A 16,438-nucleotide genomic window follows, 5' to 3' on the forward strand; every position below is an offset into this window, starting at 1 on the left:
ATCACCTGCTTTGGTTGCTATCTTAAAAGTGTCTTAACCAATAAGCAGCTGGATCTAAGATAAATACAAGCATTTATATCAGGTTCTTTCGATTTGCTACACCAGAACTAAACTTGTATCTCATTGCCAATGCAGAGCACTGCAAAGCACTACCAAGGAATTAACATTGATTGACTCTTTATCCAGCTCCGGTTTCTAGTGGAAGGCGTCAATACCATCTCGACCTCACTGTTTGTGGCTGATCTGACCTGTTTTGGAGAACTCTAGGAGGTTTCGCAGTCGGCAACAACAGCGGTGTGTGGAATTCTAAGTGCTTTTCATCAGACAGTATCAGTAATGCTGAAATTACCAGAGAGACCTAGATAATGCTGAGCTTCACCACACTAATGCAGAGCCAAATTGCTGACAGCTCCCTTCGGTTAGAAAAGTCTGCTTGTAAAGATCCATTTACTTCCCCATATAAAACCCTTTCCCACATAAAGAGGAGTCTGGAAATGATATCATCTGTGGATATGTGACAAACGAACGCGAGACCGAGCCAAAGAACAGTCTAAGGTGGCACATTAGTTCTGTGAAGAGCGTGTGCGTGTTTGAGTGTGTTCGATTTGAGTTTTATGCTGTGCTGAGCTCAGAATCTCACTGCAAAGCATCAGGGAGATCAGAAGAAGAATGCTTGACAGCTGTGGAGAAAACGTTTGTGTGGATTTTTACCTCACCTCACAAACACACACACACCTAACTCCTCTCCTGACCCTCTGAGCAAATCCCCATTTCCTGTTTGAGGAAGATTTGGACACCTAGTGCTCAACAACTGTTTGTTATTGTGCTTAGAAAGCAATCATCTGTTTTTTGTTTTTTTGTTTTTCTGCAGAACCGGCTTTGCAAAAGATGAACAACATGTAGTGAAGAGATGCTGCCGATTTACCAGTCGAATTATATATTTATGCTTTTCACTGCCTTATGAAAGACTTCCAGCTGTTCTGAGAAACAACATAAAGAGCTGCCGAAAAAAGCCAAGCACAAAATATGGATCCTAGCACAAATAAAAGCTATTTTGAGTGACGTATGAGACATATATTGACAGCTAAATTTGCACAAATCTCTTACTTCCTGCAGACTTTTATTATTCATGGAAATATGTCAAAAAATAGCCTTCTTTAATTTAAAAGAGAAAACAATGTGCTTTGCATTATGATATTCAGATATGGATATAGAGCTCACTTTATGGCTTATTAGTGAGGTATTTCGCTGTGGATAATTTTGTTACACAATGAGAGAGCAACTCATTATTTTCATCCTTTTTAAAGGTTTGATATATTCATGCATCCAAGTTTTCAGTTAAAAGCCCAATGGCAGATTGAATGAATCTCAACACCCACTAATGTACTGCTTAAACCGTGATATTGTCAGGATGGCTTTTACGAGCCAGTGAACTCTCAAACGACTAGAAAAGGTTAAAACAGACAAAGTGTACAGCTAAAAATAAAAGTCCAAAAGAGGTTTTTCTCAGTGCTCTTAAAGAACCTTCAAGTGAACAGTTCTTATAAGAACCACTTTTTTTCTTAGTATAAACAACATTTAAATAATCAAAAGGATTGTATTCCACTATAAAGAACCTTGATTTCCATGGATGTTAAAGGTTCTTCATAAAAACATTCATGCCAACAGTCTTTATTTTTTGAAAGCGTATATTATAAGCATGTTTGTTTTTTTTTAACACTGCATGCTGTATTGTGTGTCAGATATGCACATTTTTAAACACATTCACATACAAATGCCTGTTTATTAAAAATAAAAACAGAAACATGAGTATTTGATTGGTGATCTGCAGTCTTGCTGATATTGTGGTGCTATTATTATAAATGTGTGGCCTCTAGTGGTCTTGAGCTGTTATCACAACACATTGGAAATAAAAAAGGAATATTCACTCTCTCAAACAAAAACTTAAAATAAAATATACACTACTGTTAAAACATTTGGGGCTGGTAAGAGTCCTTTTTTTTTTTTTTTTTTTTTTTTATTTATTTTTTGAAAAAAGTATTTTATGCTCACCAAGGCACTTTACACTACCAGTTAAAAGTTTTTGAACAGTGAGATTTTTTTTTTTTTTTTTTTAAAGTCTCTTCTGCTCACCAAGCCTGCATTTATTTGATCCAAAAGCAGTAATATTGTGCCATATTTTTTTTTTTACTATTTAAAATAGCTGCTTTCTATTTGAATATATTTTAAAATGCAACTTATTCCTGTGATCAAAGCTAGATTTTTAGCATCATTACATTTAATATCACTAACAATAATAATAATAATAATAATAATAATAATAATAATCATATTAAAACAGCTGAGTACATTTTTTAGGATTCTTTGATGAATAGAAAGATCCAAAGATTAGCATTTATCTGAAATAAATTGCATTTGTAACATTATACACTATACCATTCAATAGATTGGAGTCAGTATAATTATTTATTTATTTTTGTTATAAAAATTAATATTTTTATTTATCAAGGATGCTAAAGGGTGACGAGAAAGACATTTATAATGTTACAAAAGATATTTCAGATATTATTTTTTTAGCGGCAAATTAGAATATTAAAATGATTTCTGAAGGATCATGTGTCTGGAGTAATGATGCTGAAAATTTTGCTTTGAAAACAGGAATAAATTATATTTTAAAATATATTAAAATAGAAAGCAATTATTTTAAATACTAAAAATATTTTTAAACTCTTCAAAAACTTTTGACTGGTAGTGTATTTGATTAAAAATAAAATAAAAACAGTAATATTGTGAAATATGATTAACTTAAAAGCAACATTTTTCCCATTTTGTATAAGCTGATTTTTCTTCAATGTCTTCAGTGTCACACAATCCATCAGAAATCATCTAATATGTTGATTTGGTGCTAAAGAAAAATTATTATCAACGTTAACAGTTGTGCTGCTTCATATTTTGTGGAAAACATAACATCTTTTCAGCATTTTTTATTAATAGAAAGCTTAAAACAGCATTTATATGAAACAGAAATCTAATATTACAAAAGTTTTTACTGTTACTTTTGATGCATCCTTTCTGAATAAAAGTATTAATTTCTCCCTTTTTGTTTATTTACTAATTCACATACACACACAAATGTCTCATTCAGCAATTTTATTTGTTCTTAAACATGTTCTTTTTTTGTGATCATAAACCAGCACAATAAATTCATAAATTCACAATAAAACCAGCACAATAAATTCTGCATACAGGAATTAAAGGAGATCTTGCTCAGAAATTAAAATGAATTCCGTTCCATTTTAATTATATGGATTTGAAACAACATGAAGACAGTAAATTACACTGTTTTAATTTGTGCACGAACTGCCAACTTGTTAGCAGATTCACAATGAAGCTCTAAAGAGATTCTTTCAAGTGCTGTTTTAGTGCTGAGAAGTGCAATAAAAAGTAAATCCTTCTTCAGGTCTTTAAACGAAATAAAACACCAGCTAACGATCTCAATTTCAGCAACTCAAGTGGCCATCTCTCTTTCCACTGGGTCACAAGTTCAAGCATTGATCTGAAGAATATATAAAGCCTGTTACAGCTGACTCATTATAACAGAAGCACAACTCATTACAAAACAGCTCTGATTGAATTTATTCATTAATGACTTTGCTCTTTACGCTTCAGCAAGCACAGACAATATTCAAATCCAAAAATTCAGCTCTCTAGGAAAACTTTCAAATACTTTTTTTTGGACATTAGGCTTGGTTGTGCGATTAGCATACATTGTTCCAGACTGCATTTACCATGTAGAAACCAAAAAAAAAAACACAATAAGATTGCAGGGGTATTAATGTAATAAATAATATTGATGATCAACAGTCATTAGGAACGGTTTTTGTTAGAGGATTTAGATATGAAGTGTGTGTGATTAGTCCATTTTCAGCATTATAAAACGGTCTTCTACAGTTGAGAGAAAAGCTCTGCAGCATTATCCACGTTGACAGCTTCCCGTGGAGCTTCTCTGACCACCTGAAATATGCAGTTTACATAAAATGTGACAGTCCACACAAAGTATGTACAGTGCAAAAAGTATTTGAACAAATGAGGCACGAAATGTCATTGCATTTGATAGCGAAACATTTGTGACCCTAGAACACAAAACCAGTCATACTAAATAAATAAGCTTTCCATTGATGAATGGTTTGTTAGGATAGGACAATATTTGGCTGAGATACAACTATTTGAAAATCTGGAATCTGAGGGTGCAAAAAAAAAACAAAATATTGAGAAAATCACCATTAAAGTTGTCCAAATGAAGTTTTTAGCAATGCATATTGCTAATCAAAAATTAAGTTTTGATATATTTATGGTAGAAAATGTACAAAATATCTTAATGGAACATGATCTTTACTTAATACCCTAATGATTTTTGCATAAAAGAAAAATTGATCATTCTGACCCATACAATGTATTGTTGGCTATTGCTAGACCGGTTTTGCAGTCCAGGGTCACATTTTACAAAAAGCAACAGAATGTATTTGGACATTGTGGCTGTTTATTATTAGTACATGAAATCTAGTTATCAAATTTAAAGCTACAAATCAGAAAAAAGCAAGAAAAACTCACCTTCTGTACTTTTTTGGGTTCACTGGATGTTGGTTTTGATATACTTTTGACATCTCGCTGTACTTCTGTGAACATCTGATTCAAGCTTTCCACTTTTTCATTTCTCATAGTGTTTATCTGTGGGAAAAATATCGACTTGTTTACATTCAGAATGTCTAAAACCGTGTTTAGTCCCAATTATAGATGTGATAAATAAAACTTGAACTCACATGTTTGAGGGAGGTCTTGACGGGTTTCGTTTTGGTCTTGGGTTTTGACTGTTTGTTCGCGACCTGAAATACATTCTGCTGCTTTTTTCCTCTCTGTTTATTTTTGGCCATGTTTATCCTGTAGACTTTACGATGACAACTCAACTCAATGAAGCCGCAATGTGGACGTTTGAAATCCCAGTTAAACGAAAATCGACAGCAGACGGAAACCAGTATGTGGCGAGATCACGCTTTATTGACGTGTCTAATAACATTAGACTAACATTACATATAAAAACGTCGCATCTATGCCAACATAGTGTCAACTATCAACAGCTTTTACCCACAACCACGTGTCTGCTGTGACTGATGTGCTTTTCCGTCACTGCACAAGTTCAACACCGCCATCTGGTGGTGTGGAGAGTACGCGAACGTAAATATTAGATCACTGGTCACGACTGATTGAAATCACTACCAGTCAAAAGTTTTCAATTTTAAATATTTTTACTATTTAAAATAACTGTTTTCTATTTGAATATATTTTAAAATGTAATTTATTCCTGTGATTTCAAAGCTGATTTTTTAGTATCATTACTCAAGTCACATGATCCTTCAGAAATCATTCTAATATTCTGCTTAAAAAACATTTATTATTATTATCAATATTTAAAACAGTTGAGTACATTTTGTCAGGATCCTTTGATGAATAGAAAAGCTTTTGTAACATTATACACTATACCAAAAGCTTGGAGTCTTTTTTTTTTTTTTTTTTTTTTTTTTTTGTGGGAAAGAATTTATAATCAATACTTGTATTTGGCAAGGATGCTTTTTTTTTAAATTGATAAAAAGTGATGATAAAGACATTTATAATGTTATAAAATATTTCTATTTCAGATAAATGCTGTTCTTCTGAACTTTCTATTCATCAAAGAAACCTGAAAAAATGTTTTCAGTAATAATATTAAATGTTTTTGAGTAAATCAGAACATTAGAATAATTTCTGAAAGATCATGTGACTGGAGTAATGATGCTAAAAATCAGCTTTGAAATCACAAATATAAATTACATTTTAAAATATATTCAAATAGAAAACAGTTATTTTAAATAGTAAAAATATTTCAAAATATTACTGTTTTTTGGACCAAATAAATCTAAATTTCAAATTAAAATTTATTGAAATTTATATGAATAAATAATTATGCATAGCCTATACAAAGCACATAAATTCATATTTGGCCTACACATATTTTTCAGGCTACATTTGGCACGTGCATTTACTAATTTGTGACCCTGGACCACAAAACCAGTCTTAAGTCGCTGGGGTATACTTGTAGCAATAGCCAAAAATACATTGTATGGGTCAAAATGATAGATTTTTCTTTTATGCCAAAAATCATTAGGAAATTAAGTAAAGATCATGTTCCATGAAGATATTTTGTAAATTTCCTACTGTAAATATATCAAAACGTAATTTTTGATTAGTAATATGCATTGCAAAGAATTTGGACAACTTTAAAGGCTATTTTCTCAATATTTAGATTTTTTGCATCCTTAGGTTCCATATTCTAAAAATAGTTGTATCTCGAACAAATATTGTTATATCCTAACAAACCATACATCAATGGAAAGCTTATTTATTCAGCTTTCGGATGTTGCATAAAGCTCAATTTTGAAAAATGTACCCTTATGACTGGTTTTGTGGTCCAGGGTCACATTTGTTCGTATCTTAATTTTGTGGTTGAGAGTAGTTTCGACTATCGACCGCCAGATGGCAATCAATCACTTTATATCGCAAGCTCAGATTCAATTACAAATTCATAACATTAGTAACTTTACTTGCATATACATTTACAAATGATATACACGCTATTTAAAAATACCTCGACTAAAATAGCATTGTTTCACTATTTACACAATTAAGCTATAAGCAATTTTCACTATATTAATATAAAATCTACAAATTTTAGTTCATATTTCATAACATGTTTTATCCTGAGCTTATAATAAATAGTAATCATAATAATTTTAATATGCTAATATTACCAGTGACATTACACAAATTACACTGGCTATTATAAGTGTTTCTGTGGGTGTTTGTGTTACATTAGAGTTAAACACACGCACATTTATAGTCTAAATGCAGTATGCTGATAGTACTATATTTATTATTTAATGATGGAGAAATCATATTTCCATACATCTGTGTTCAGTCCCGGAGTCTTTCTTTGTAAAGCGTCAAATATTGGCTAAGTAGCAGTGCGTTGCGCAAACCACCATTCATTGGCTCTTCTGGAGTGATGAATCATTACTGCGCTCATTGTCATTATTACTATGTCATACTGTCACTCTACGTCACCAGAACCAGGCGCGCCACAAGTATCTGATTACGCAATTCCAGAATGGGAAGAATGTAGCAGCAGATCAAAGCAGATGATTCCCGCCGATGAGATCCGAAGATTCTCGCATTCCGAAGGAGAGCCACGGCGAGCGCGCACGATGGAGAGCGCGCATTATCGATCTCTCTCGTAGCTCCTCCTGCTGCTGATCACACTTAATATACGGTCATGTGGGCAAACAGCGTCCAGAAAGCCGCTATATAAACCTTCAGCTCATCTGTCCGAGGACACTGACACTGCTTCGGGACACTTGAAGACTCTTGCGGCACAGCTGTCATAATGTCTCACGGATGGGGATACGCAGAACATAACGGTAAGACCCCCCCATGCAACTATGGTTTTAATAATTCATACCTGTTTTCATAGAATAGGTAATTATGAAATGTAGCACAGGTTTAGTCCTTTTTTTTTTTTTTTTTTTTTTTTTTTTGCCTCATTATCTGCATTTGCCCTTTTTGCAAATAAGACATGTTCACCTTGGCTACTGCACAGTCAGCACAATGAGTGACAAGTGCAAAATGTACAGATTTAACGTAGAAGATGCATCAATAAATGCATATAAATTTGTATTTTCCTCACAATTTTTGATTTTTATATTTTCCCAAATGCAGAAGATACCCTGGACACACTGTGCAATTAAAATGCAAATTTTCAAATGCACATAAAATATTTAATAACAACAATAACGATTATATATATATATATAGATATATAATATTATTTAAAAGGACATAATTAAATATATTTTTTGTACATCATCTTTGAACAAAAATGCATTATTATTATTATTATTATTATTATTATTAAAGGCAATGATGTAAGGATGTTTTTTCTTCACATAATTGTGGCTTTTTATTTAATCATAAAGCAGAAATTACCTTGGACACTGTGCAATTAAAATGCATTTCCCCCTTAAAATACACAAAGAAATATATTTATTATTAATAATAATAATAATAATAATAATAATAATAATACCAAATATTATTGACTATCTCTTATTTTTGTTATATTGTTATTTAAAAGAATATAATTTAAAAATATTTGTACATTTTGTCTCATATGTATACATTTTTAAATGAATGTTTTTGCCCTTCAATGCTTATAAATGTCATTTTTGTGCATTTTTATGTATATTTTGTCTCATATGCTTACAGTTAAATAAATGCATTTTTTTTAAATGCATAAAAATGTGTTTTATTATTTTAAATTATATTATTATATATTATTATTTAAAGTATGTAATTAAACTGTTTCTTTTTTGTACATTTTGTCTCATATGCATACATTTTTAAATGCAGGCTTTGCCCTCAAATGCATAGAAATGTTTTATATTATTATTAAAAAGTATGTAATAACAAATGCATTATTATTATTATTAAAGGCAAAGATGTAAAGATATATTTTCTTCTTTACATAATCATGGATTTTTATTTCATCCAAAATGCAGAAAATACCTTGGACTCTGTGCAATTAAAATGCATTTTTCCCTTTACAATTCATATACTACTACTACTACTACTAATCATAATAATAATTAAATATAAAAATGATATTATTATTATTGTTTATTATTATTATAATTATTTAAAAGAAAATAATTAAATAATTTTGTATATTTTGTCTCATATGCATAATTTTTTTAAATGCATGTTTTTGCCTTTAAATACATATAAATGTTATATTATTTTTATTTAAAAGGATTACTTTCTCTGTTTTTTACATCTTGTCCCAAATGCATAGGTTTTCTTTTTAAAGGCATATATTATTTTATTTATTTATTTATTTTTATTTTGCCTAAAATGTAGGTATATTCAACAAAAAGAAACTGATACATATAATCTAAATACTGGAGGAAAGCCTATGCTAGTTATAACCCTGTGCCAATATGCAGAATTAGTTTTTTAAAATAACATTTTAAGTGCTATAAATGTATTTTTGTCCCAGATTCGTATTGTTTAACCCTTGTATCACCTTCCACTGCAGGACCTGAGAAATGGTGCGATAACTTCCCCATTGCTAACGGACCTCGCCAGTCCCCAATAGACATTCAAACCAGTGGATCATCCTATGATGAATCCCTGAAAGCGCTTAAACTGCAGTACGACCCGTCCACCTCACTGGATATCCTGAATAATGGACACTCTTTCCAAGTGACCTTCGCCGATAATGACGACAGCTCAAGTCAGTTAATTTTTTATAATAAACTAAGCTACATCTATTCCTGTATTAATCATTAGCTTTGCTTATGCAGAGGGTTCTTGAAACGGCCGCAGTGTTAACCTAGATAATATTTAGAAGGAAAGGTTATATAATAATGAGGCTGCGTCTGACGCTAATGCAATCCCACAGTATTACTGCTTTCTGGAAGCATTGGAAAGCATTTCGAAAGTTGGCTTTTGCTCTTACTACGTAGTTAAACATTAATTTACAATGGCATGCTGTACTAGAGTGTTTAAAAGTCTTTAAATAGATAGTTTGCACACTATTTTTATAGCGCAGAATATTTTACTGCATGTCTAAGCAGGTGTACAGCCTAAAATTAATCTGTAAAAATATCAGTGCAATACCTCCTTAACCCTTAAGCCATCTCATCTGCTAGTGACACAGCCAATTTGCTTAGAATTGTGGGAAATCACACACGTTCACACAAAAATTCCACGAAAGTCATTGTCATTCATGTGAACTTTGACAGAATCTGTAGGAACCTGTGTAACTAGTTTATGTATGCTTAGCCTGTTTTACAGTTGTAACGTACAGTATGTAACAGACTTTGACATCACATGTATCATTTTTACCTGTGTTTACCCGCATTAGCTCTGACAGAAGGCCCAATCTCAGGCAAATACAGACTTAAGCAGTTCCACTTCCACTGGGGGGCCAGTGACGACAAGGGCTCTGAGCACACAGTCGATGGGAAATGCTACCCAGCCGAGGTATGAATCGTACTGGGTGTGAACATGTGGGATGTTTTCTTTCGTAATTAAGTATTAATGTTCCTAATAATCTCATATTTAGCTCCATCTGGTCCACTGGAACACAGAATATCCCAGCTTTGGGGAAGCAGCCAGTAAGCCTGATGGTCTTGCTGTGGTTGGAGTTTTTCTGGAGGTTTGTGTGCAGTTGTACATTTTTAGAGACTATTTACTAACCATTTTGTAAGCAAATATTGGGATGAATTAATAAAAAATTTAAATTGGAATGAAGATAGTTTTAGGGCCTATTTACTAACCACAGTGTCAGCAAACACTGGGCTCGAGTCAGTAGTTGCATGATGCTCATGATATTTTTGTGCAATGCAATGCAATGCAATGCAATGCAATGCAATGCAATGCAATGCAATGCAATGCAATGCAATGCAATAAAATAAAATAAAATAAAATAAAATAAAATAAAATAAAATAAAATAAAATAAAATAAAATAAAATAAAATAAAATAAAATAAAATAAAATAAAATAAAATAAAATAAAATAAAATATTGTGCCTTGGTCACAATCTTTAAAAATTTGTATTAAGTATTTACTTTTTAGGCCCTATTTATTAGGCCTATTATTCACTTTATCAGCAAACACAAAATTTACAAAGTAGTTCCTGAGTAGTTTCATCACTTTTGCTCATGATATTTTTGCTATATAAAATAAAATAATAAAATAAAATAAAATATTGTGCCTTAGTCACAATCTTTTAAAATTAGTATTAAGTATTCCTTTTCAGTTACTGAGTAGTTTTATCACTTTTGCTCATGAAATTTTTGCTAAATAAAATAATAAAATAAAATAAAATATTGTGCCTTAGTCACAGTCCTTTAAAATTAGTACTAAGTATTTAATTTTTAGGGCTTATTCACTATCTACTTTATCAGCTAGAGACGAATTCACTAAATAGCTTCATCACTTTTGCTCATGATATTTTTGCAAAAGAAAAGAAGAGAAAAGAAACACAGTCTTTTAAAGTCTTTTCAAATTATTAAAATCATCATTTTTGCTCAATATTTTTGCTAAATAAAATAAAACATAATAAAATAAAAAATATTGTGTCTTAGCCAAATCCTATAGTATTAGTATTAGTACTAAGTCTTTATATAACTAAAACATTTAAATAAAATAAAATAAAATAATTATGTGCCGTAGTCACATTCTTTTAAAATTAATCTTAAGTCTTTCATTTTTTAGGGCTTATTCACTAACCACTTTATCAACAAACACAGAGATGAAATCACTAAACAGTTTTATCACTTTTGCTCATGATATTTTTGCAAAATAAAATATTGTGCCTTAGTCACATTCTTTTAAAAAGTAATTAATTTACATTTAAAGTTGTACATTTACAGCATAAATAAAATAAAATAAAATAATATTTGCCTTAGTCAAATTTATCCCACAATTGTTTTAGTTTAGGATAATAATTAAAAATTGTTGTTGTTGTTTTTTTTTTAATCAGACTGGTGCAGACAATCCTAATCTTCAGAAGCTTCTGGATGCTATGGATGCGATCAAGTGCAAGGCATGTCTACCAATTCAATTACATTTTGTTGTCATTTTTACTTCATGCTAAATATTAAAATCTGCTTCATGCTTCATTTGTGCGTGTTATGTTGCAGGGAAAGCAGACCTCATTCACAAACTTTGACCCAACCATCCTGCTCCCGGAGTCTCTGGATTACTGGACGTACCTGGGCTCTCTGACCACCCCTCCTCTACTCGAAAGCGTCACATGGATCGTCTGCAAGCAGTCAATCAGCGTCAGCTCGGAGCAGGTCATGCTTATGACACAATTTATACCAGTAATACAAGCATAGATGTGGAATTTACAAGTCACATGCTTAATAGTGAAGTGTGGCATCTCGCATAGTAGAGATTTGGATGTGCATCTTAATTCTGAAATAGAGCAAAGAACACGTTGTTGACTCATAGAAAACACAAGCTTGTTACTTTCAACACAATTAAGGTCACAAATTACATATAAATGAATTAATATATAAACTGTATTTATATACGGCAATCACTACTTAAAACATCACATCAGCTACCCAAATGCATGCCGTCTAGAAAAACATCCAATTATGTTTGATATTATTATTTGTTTATTTTGTCTTTAAGCCTTCCGCTTTCAAAACCGGCTAGACATTTGCCCTCATCTGAGGAAATTGTAAACATATGTGCAAAAGCTTCATAGTTAGTTGTATTAGCTTCTCCATTCAACCTCTGCGACATCTAGCCCGTATGTGAAAATTAACACGAGCCTGTCGAATGTTTACATCACAACTTTGGTTCAAGGCTGGTAGTGTGTACATAACCTCAGGTGGCCATGCCTCATTTCCTGGCCGCCTGTTGAATTATTGACTTTATAGCTACAAAAATAACTTAACATGATATTTTGTTCAAAATGTGAGAATGAATGAAAATAAGCTAGTTTAGGACATGTAATGTTTAAGTAGTTTGTAGAACTATAAGCATTTCCCCAATACATTAATAGTCAAGTCACCATTAATTATATAGCGCTTTACACATTAAAAAGTCAATTCAAAGCATATTTACAAAAATATCAGTGATTCAAATTTTGCTGCAAAACAGCACTAAAAGGAAATAGTGTCATTATTCAGTTCAATGTTGATTCAGTTCAGTTCATTCATTGTGTAGTTCATCAATTGTAAAACAAGTTCAATTCAGTGATAAGCAACTCTACAGAATGCTATTTAGCTCAGTTCAGTTCTATGTTGATTCAATTCAGTACAATTCCCCTATAGTCATTTCAATGTTGATTCATTTCAGTTCAGCTCAAGTCAGTTCAGTTGATTCAGTTCAGTTCAATGCAGCCCGAGTCAGCTCAGTGCTGATTTAGTTCAGTTCAATTCAGCTCAAGTCACTTTAATGTTGATGCAGTTCAGTTCAGTTCAGTTCAATTCACCTTGAGTCAGTTCAATGTCAATTCAGTTCAATGTTGATTCATTTCAGTTCAGCTTGAGTCAGTTCAATGTTGATTCAGTTCAGTTCAACTCATTTCAATATAAGTTTGATGTTGATTCATTTCAATTCAATGCAGCTTAAGTCAGTTCAAAATTAGTTCAATTCAGCTCGTCAGTTTAGTGTTGATTCAATTCAGCTTGAGTCAGTTCAATGTTGATTCAGTTCAGTTCAACTCAGTTCGATATCAGTTCAGTGCAGCTTGAGTCGGTTCAATGTTAGACAATTCAACTCAAGTCAGTTTAGAGGTGATTCAGTTCACTTCAGTTCAGACTGAGTCAATTCAGTGTTAGTTAAGTTCAGCTCAAATCAGTTCAGAGTTGATTCAGTTCAGTTCAATGCAGTCCAAGTCAGTTCAATGCTGATTCAATTCAGCTCAAGTTAGTTAAATGTTAATTTAATTCAATTCAATGCAGTCTGTCAGTTCAGTACTGATTCAGTTTAGTTCAATGCAGCTTGACTCAGTTCAGTTCAAACCAAATCAGTGTTGGCCAGTTAAATTCAGGTCTAGTCAGTTCAATGTTAATTCAGTTCAGTTTAATGCAACCCGTGTCAGTTCAGTGCTGATTCAATTCAGCTTGAGTCAATTCAGTGTCAGCTGGTTTAATTCAGCTCAAGTCAGTTCAGTACTGTTTCAGTTTAGTTCAGTGCATCTTGACCCAGTTCAGTGTTGATTTAATTCAGCTCGAGCCAATTCAGTGTTAGCCAGTTCAATTCAGATCTAGTCAGTTCAATGTTAATTCAATTCAGTGCAACCTGAGTCAGTTTAATGTTAGTCAGTTCAAATCAATGTTGATTAAATTCAGCTCGAGTCAATTCAGTGTTAACCAGTTAAATTCAGCTTGTGTCAGTTCAGTGTTGATTCAGTTCAGTTCAATGCACCCCAAGACAGTTCAGTGTTATTCAGTTCAGTTCAGTTCAAAGTTGATTCAATTCAGTTCAGTTCAGCTTGAGTCAGTTCAATTTGGATTCATTTCTGTTCAATGCAGCCTGAATCAGCTCAATATTAGTCAGTTCAGTTCAGCAAAAATCAGTTCAGTGTCAGTTCTATAAAATAAATAGTAACAGATGCTGAAAATTCACTATTTCTCTTTTTTTTCTTCCTCTACAGATGAAGAAATTCCGATCTCTGCTCTTTACTGCAGAGGATGAGGAGGCCTGCTGCATGGTGAACAACTATCGCCCCCCTCAGCCTCTGAAAGGTCGTGAAGTCCGTGCATCGTTCAAATGAAGGACCCCCCGAAACCCTGTTCCTCCTCTTCCCTCCCCTCCCCTCTTTAGCAGGATATGCAAGCATGGGGCCCCGGGTCAAGGGCCTCAAAGCACCTTCACCCTCCATGCAGTGATGCTGGGCAACCTGCCAGCTGTCCAGCAGACCAGATGTGCTGTCTGGAGAGTAAAGAGGCTATGCAGGGAATCATGTGTTTGTACCGTCCCTCTCTCTTCCTTTCTCCTTCATTCATTAGTGCAAATGCTTGAATTATTTGGATTTAGAATATGGTGCCAATTTTGTATGAAGCTCTGATTTACAGGTGATGCATTGACAGACAAGAGAAGTAATATATACATGGGGTATTTAATATGTAAATGGGGTATTTAAGTATATTTGTATTGCTTTAGAGCAGAGATGCCCAAATCTGGACCCAGCTGGCCCGCGATGACCTGATTTGGCCCGCCGTATTATATTTACATTTGTGCATTTTTTAATAATTTATGATTTTTTAAAAATTAGTTCACGCATTTTTTTTTAAAAAGGTTTAAAATATGTAAATGATTTAATGCATTTTAATATAATATACACTCTAAAAATCATATTAATTATATAAAGATTGAATAAAATAAATAATTATTAGAATACATTTGACCAGAAAATACTTTAATTTTAAAAAATATATATATTTCACTAATTTTTTCATTTTTTTTTTTTTTTTGTAATTATTTGTGAAATTTACGAGCAATATCTGAGCAGAAATTGTTTCTACACCTTTTTTTTTTCAGAGTGGATAGATAAAATGCAACATTTACTTTTGGCTAACAGCCCTCAATCAAGTTTGATTTCTGCTCCTTTGTATTAAAGTTTGGGTACCTCTGCTCTAGAGACTAGACCAGCATCTCAGATTAAAACGCAAAGGTACGGTACATCGGCAGATCCCCGAACAGATGCCATCTGTGCTGCTGTCCTTCCCTGCCAAGCTGTGTAATCTCTGGCTGTCTCAGCAGTGCTGAAGCTTAATGAAACCCAATGCACACTGCTATCAGGCTGCAAGATCTAGAAAATCCCCTATGGTAAATGAACACACGTGGCAAAATATCCATGTGGACATGCAGGGAAATCACGCACAAAATCTAGAACATACTGTACAATCAGAGCAGCTATGATTTTGAGTATTTGTGCCTCAGATTGTAATTGCATTTTCCCATGTGTGTTTCTGAAAGATGTCATTTAATAGCAATTGATATGCACAAGTTTAAAAATTGCTGTAGCAATAATTGCATGAAACCCCTATGTAATACCTTAATGTGACGTTTCTCATTTAGTTTCGCTGAATGCTATGCTGTAATTCAAAAGTCTCTTAAGCTGTATTGCAAAGCGATGCACAAGCAACACAGTGAGTCTTAATAGAAGCCAATACGCCAATAGACAAATCTTGCCGGTTAAGCAAGAAGGTCACCATCGGCTCCTCAGAAGTACAGGGACCAGGGCTAATGTCTAACGTTATGTGTTTGTAAAGAAAACAGGTTTGAAAATGTGTTATTGAATGTACTTTACTTGAATTCGAGGGCTTTGTTAAGCAATATTGTTCAGCCATACTCTGTTCTGCTATTTTCAAAGATGATATTTTAAGTAAAGATATTTTATGCTTATTCTGTGTTGTGTTTTGTGATAATTTACTGATGCCCTCTTTGAATGGTAATTGTTTTATTACAGGAACATAATGTAATTTTAGCAATTAAAGGTGCTAGGAAGTGATTCAATTGCCATCTATTGAATATGTATGTTTTCTCCAGCCATCCTAGGAATGTGCGGTAATTTAATTCATCAGTCACACATATTTATATGATGTTTTATACAATTGTTTCTAAGCAGTTTCACAGTAATAAACAGAAAAACAATACTGTCAATGTTGCAAAGTTAATCAATTGTGAAATAGCTTCAATTTGATCTCCACAAAAGACAATAGTGTTATCATTCAGTTCAATGCTGATTCATTTCAGTTACTGTAAATAACATTGTCACTGTCACAAAGTTTATTACGAAACTGCTTCAGCTATAAAGCA

At 32.7% G+C, this 16,438-nt stretch overlaps 3 protein-coding genes across 3 annotated transcripts in view; 1 reads left to right on the forward strand and 2 right to left on the reverse strand.

The window, feature by feature from the left end:
• yme1l1a (YME1-like 1a) overlaps positions 1–16,438 on the reverse strand; it is a 416,634-nt gene that overhangs the window by 330,969 nt on the left and 69,227 nt on the right. The window lies entirely within an intron of this gene.
• On the reverse strand, positions 3,890–5,307 carry rbis (ribosomal biogenesis factor). Its single transcript, XM_051098381.1, has 3 exons — positions 4,821–5,307; positions 4,612–4,728; positions 3,890–4,014 (listed from the first exon to the last, which is right to left on the reverse strand). The coding sequence occupies exons 1-3, from the start codon at positions 4,929–4,931 to the stop codon at positions 3,946–3,948; spliced, it is 297 nt and encodes a 98-aa protein (XP_050954338.1). The 5' UTR covers positions 4,932–5,307; the 3' UTR covers positions 3,890–3,945.
• On the forward strand, positions 7,205–16,024 carry ca2 (carbonic anhydrase II). Its single transcript, XM_051098380.1, has 7 exons — positions 7,205–7,508; positions 9,182–9,379; positions 10,013–10,131; positions 10,214–10,306; positions 11,637–11,699; positions 11,797–11,952; positions 14,271–16,024. Exons 1-7 carry the CDS (start codon positions 7,475–7,477, stop codon positions 14,388–14,390), a joined length of 783 nt encoding a protein of 260 aa, XP_050954337.1. The 5' UTR covers positions 7,205–7,474; the 3' UTR covers positions 14,391–16,024.

This window comes from Labeo rohita, chromosome 24 (assembly GCF_022985175.1).
Source record: "Labeo rohita strain BAU-BD-2019 chromosome 24, IGBB_LRoh.1.0, whole genome shotgun sequence".
NCBI lineage: Eukaryota > Metazoa > Chordata > Actinopteri > Cypriniformes > Cyprinidae > Labeo > Labeo rohita.

Coding starts and splice junctions, on each gene's coding strand:
- rbis (XM_051098381.1), bottom strand. CDS start 4,931: ATGGCCAAAAATAAACAGAGAGGAAAAAAGCAGCAGAATGTATTTCAG. Junction 4,729..4,820: donor TCAAGACCTCCCTCAAACAT/GTGAGTTCAAGT, acceptor TTTTTCCCACAG/ATAAACACTATGAGAAATGA. Junction 4,015..4,611: donor AACCCAAAAAAGTACAGAAG/GTGAGTTTTTCT, acceptor TGCATATTTCAG/GTGGTCAGAGAAGCTCCACG.
- ca2 (XM_051098380.1), top strand. CDS start 7,475: ATGTCTCACGGATGGGGATACGCAGAACATAACG. Junction 9,380..10,012: donor CGATAATGACGACAGCTCAA/GTCAGTTAATTT, acceptor TACCCGCATTAG/CTCTGACAGAAGGCCCAATC. Junction 10,132..10,213: donor GGAAATGCTACCCAGCCGAG/GTATGAATCGTA, acceptor TCTCATATTTAG/CTCCATCTGGTCCACTGGAA.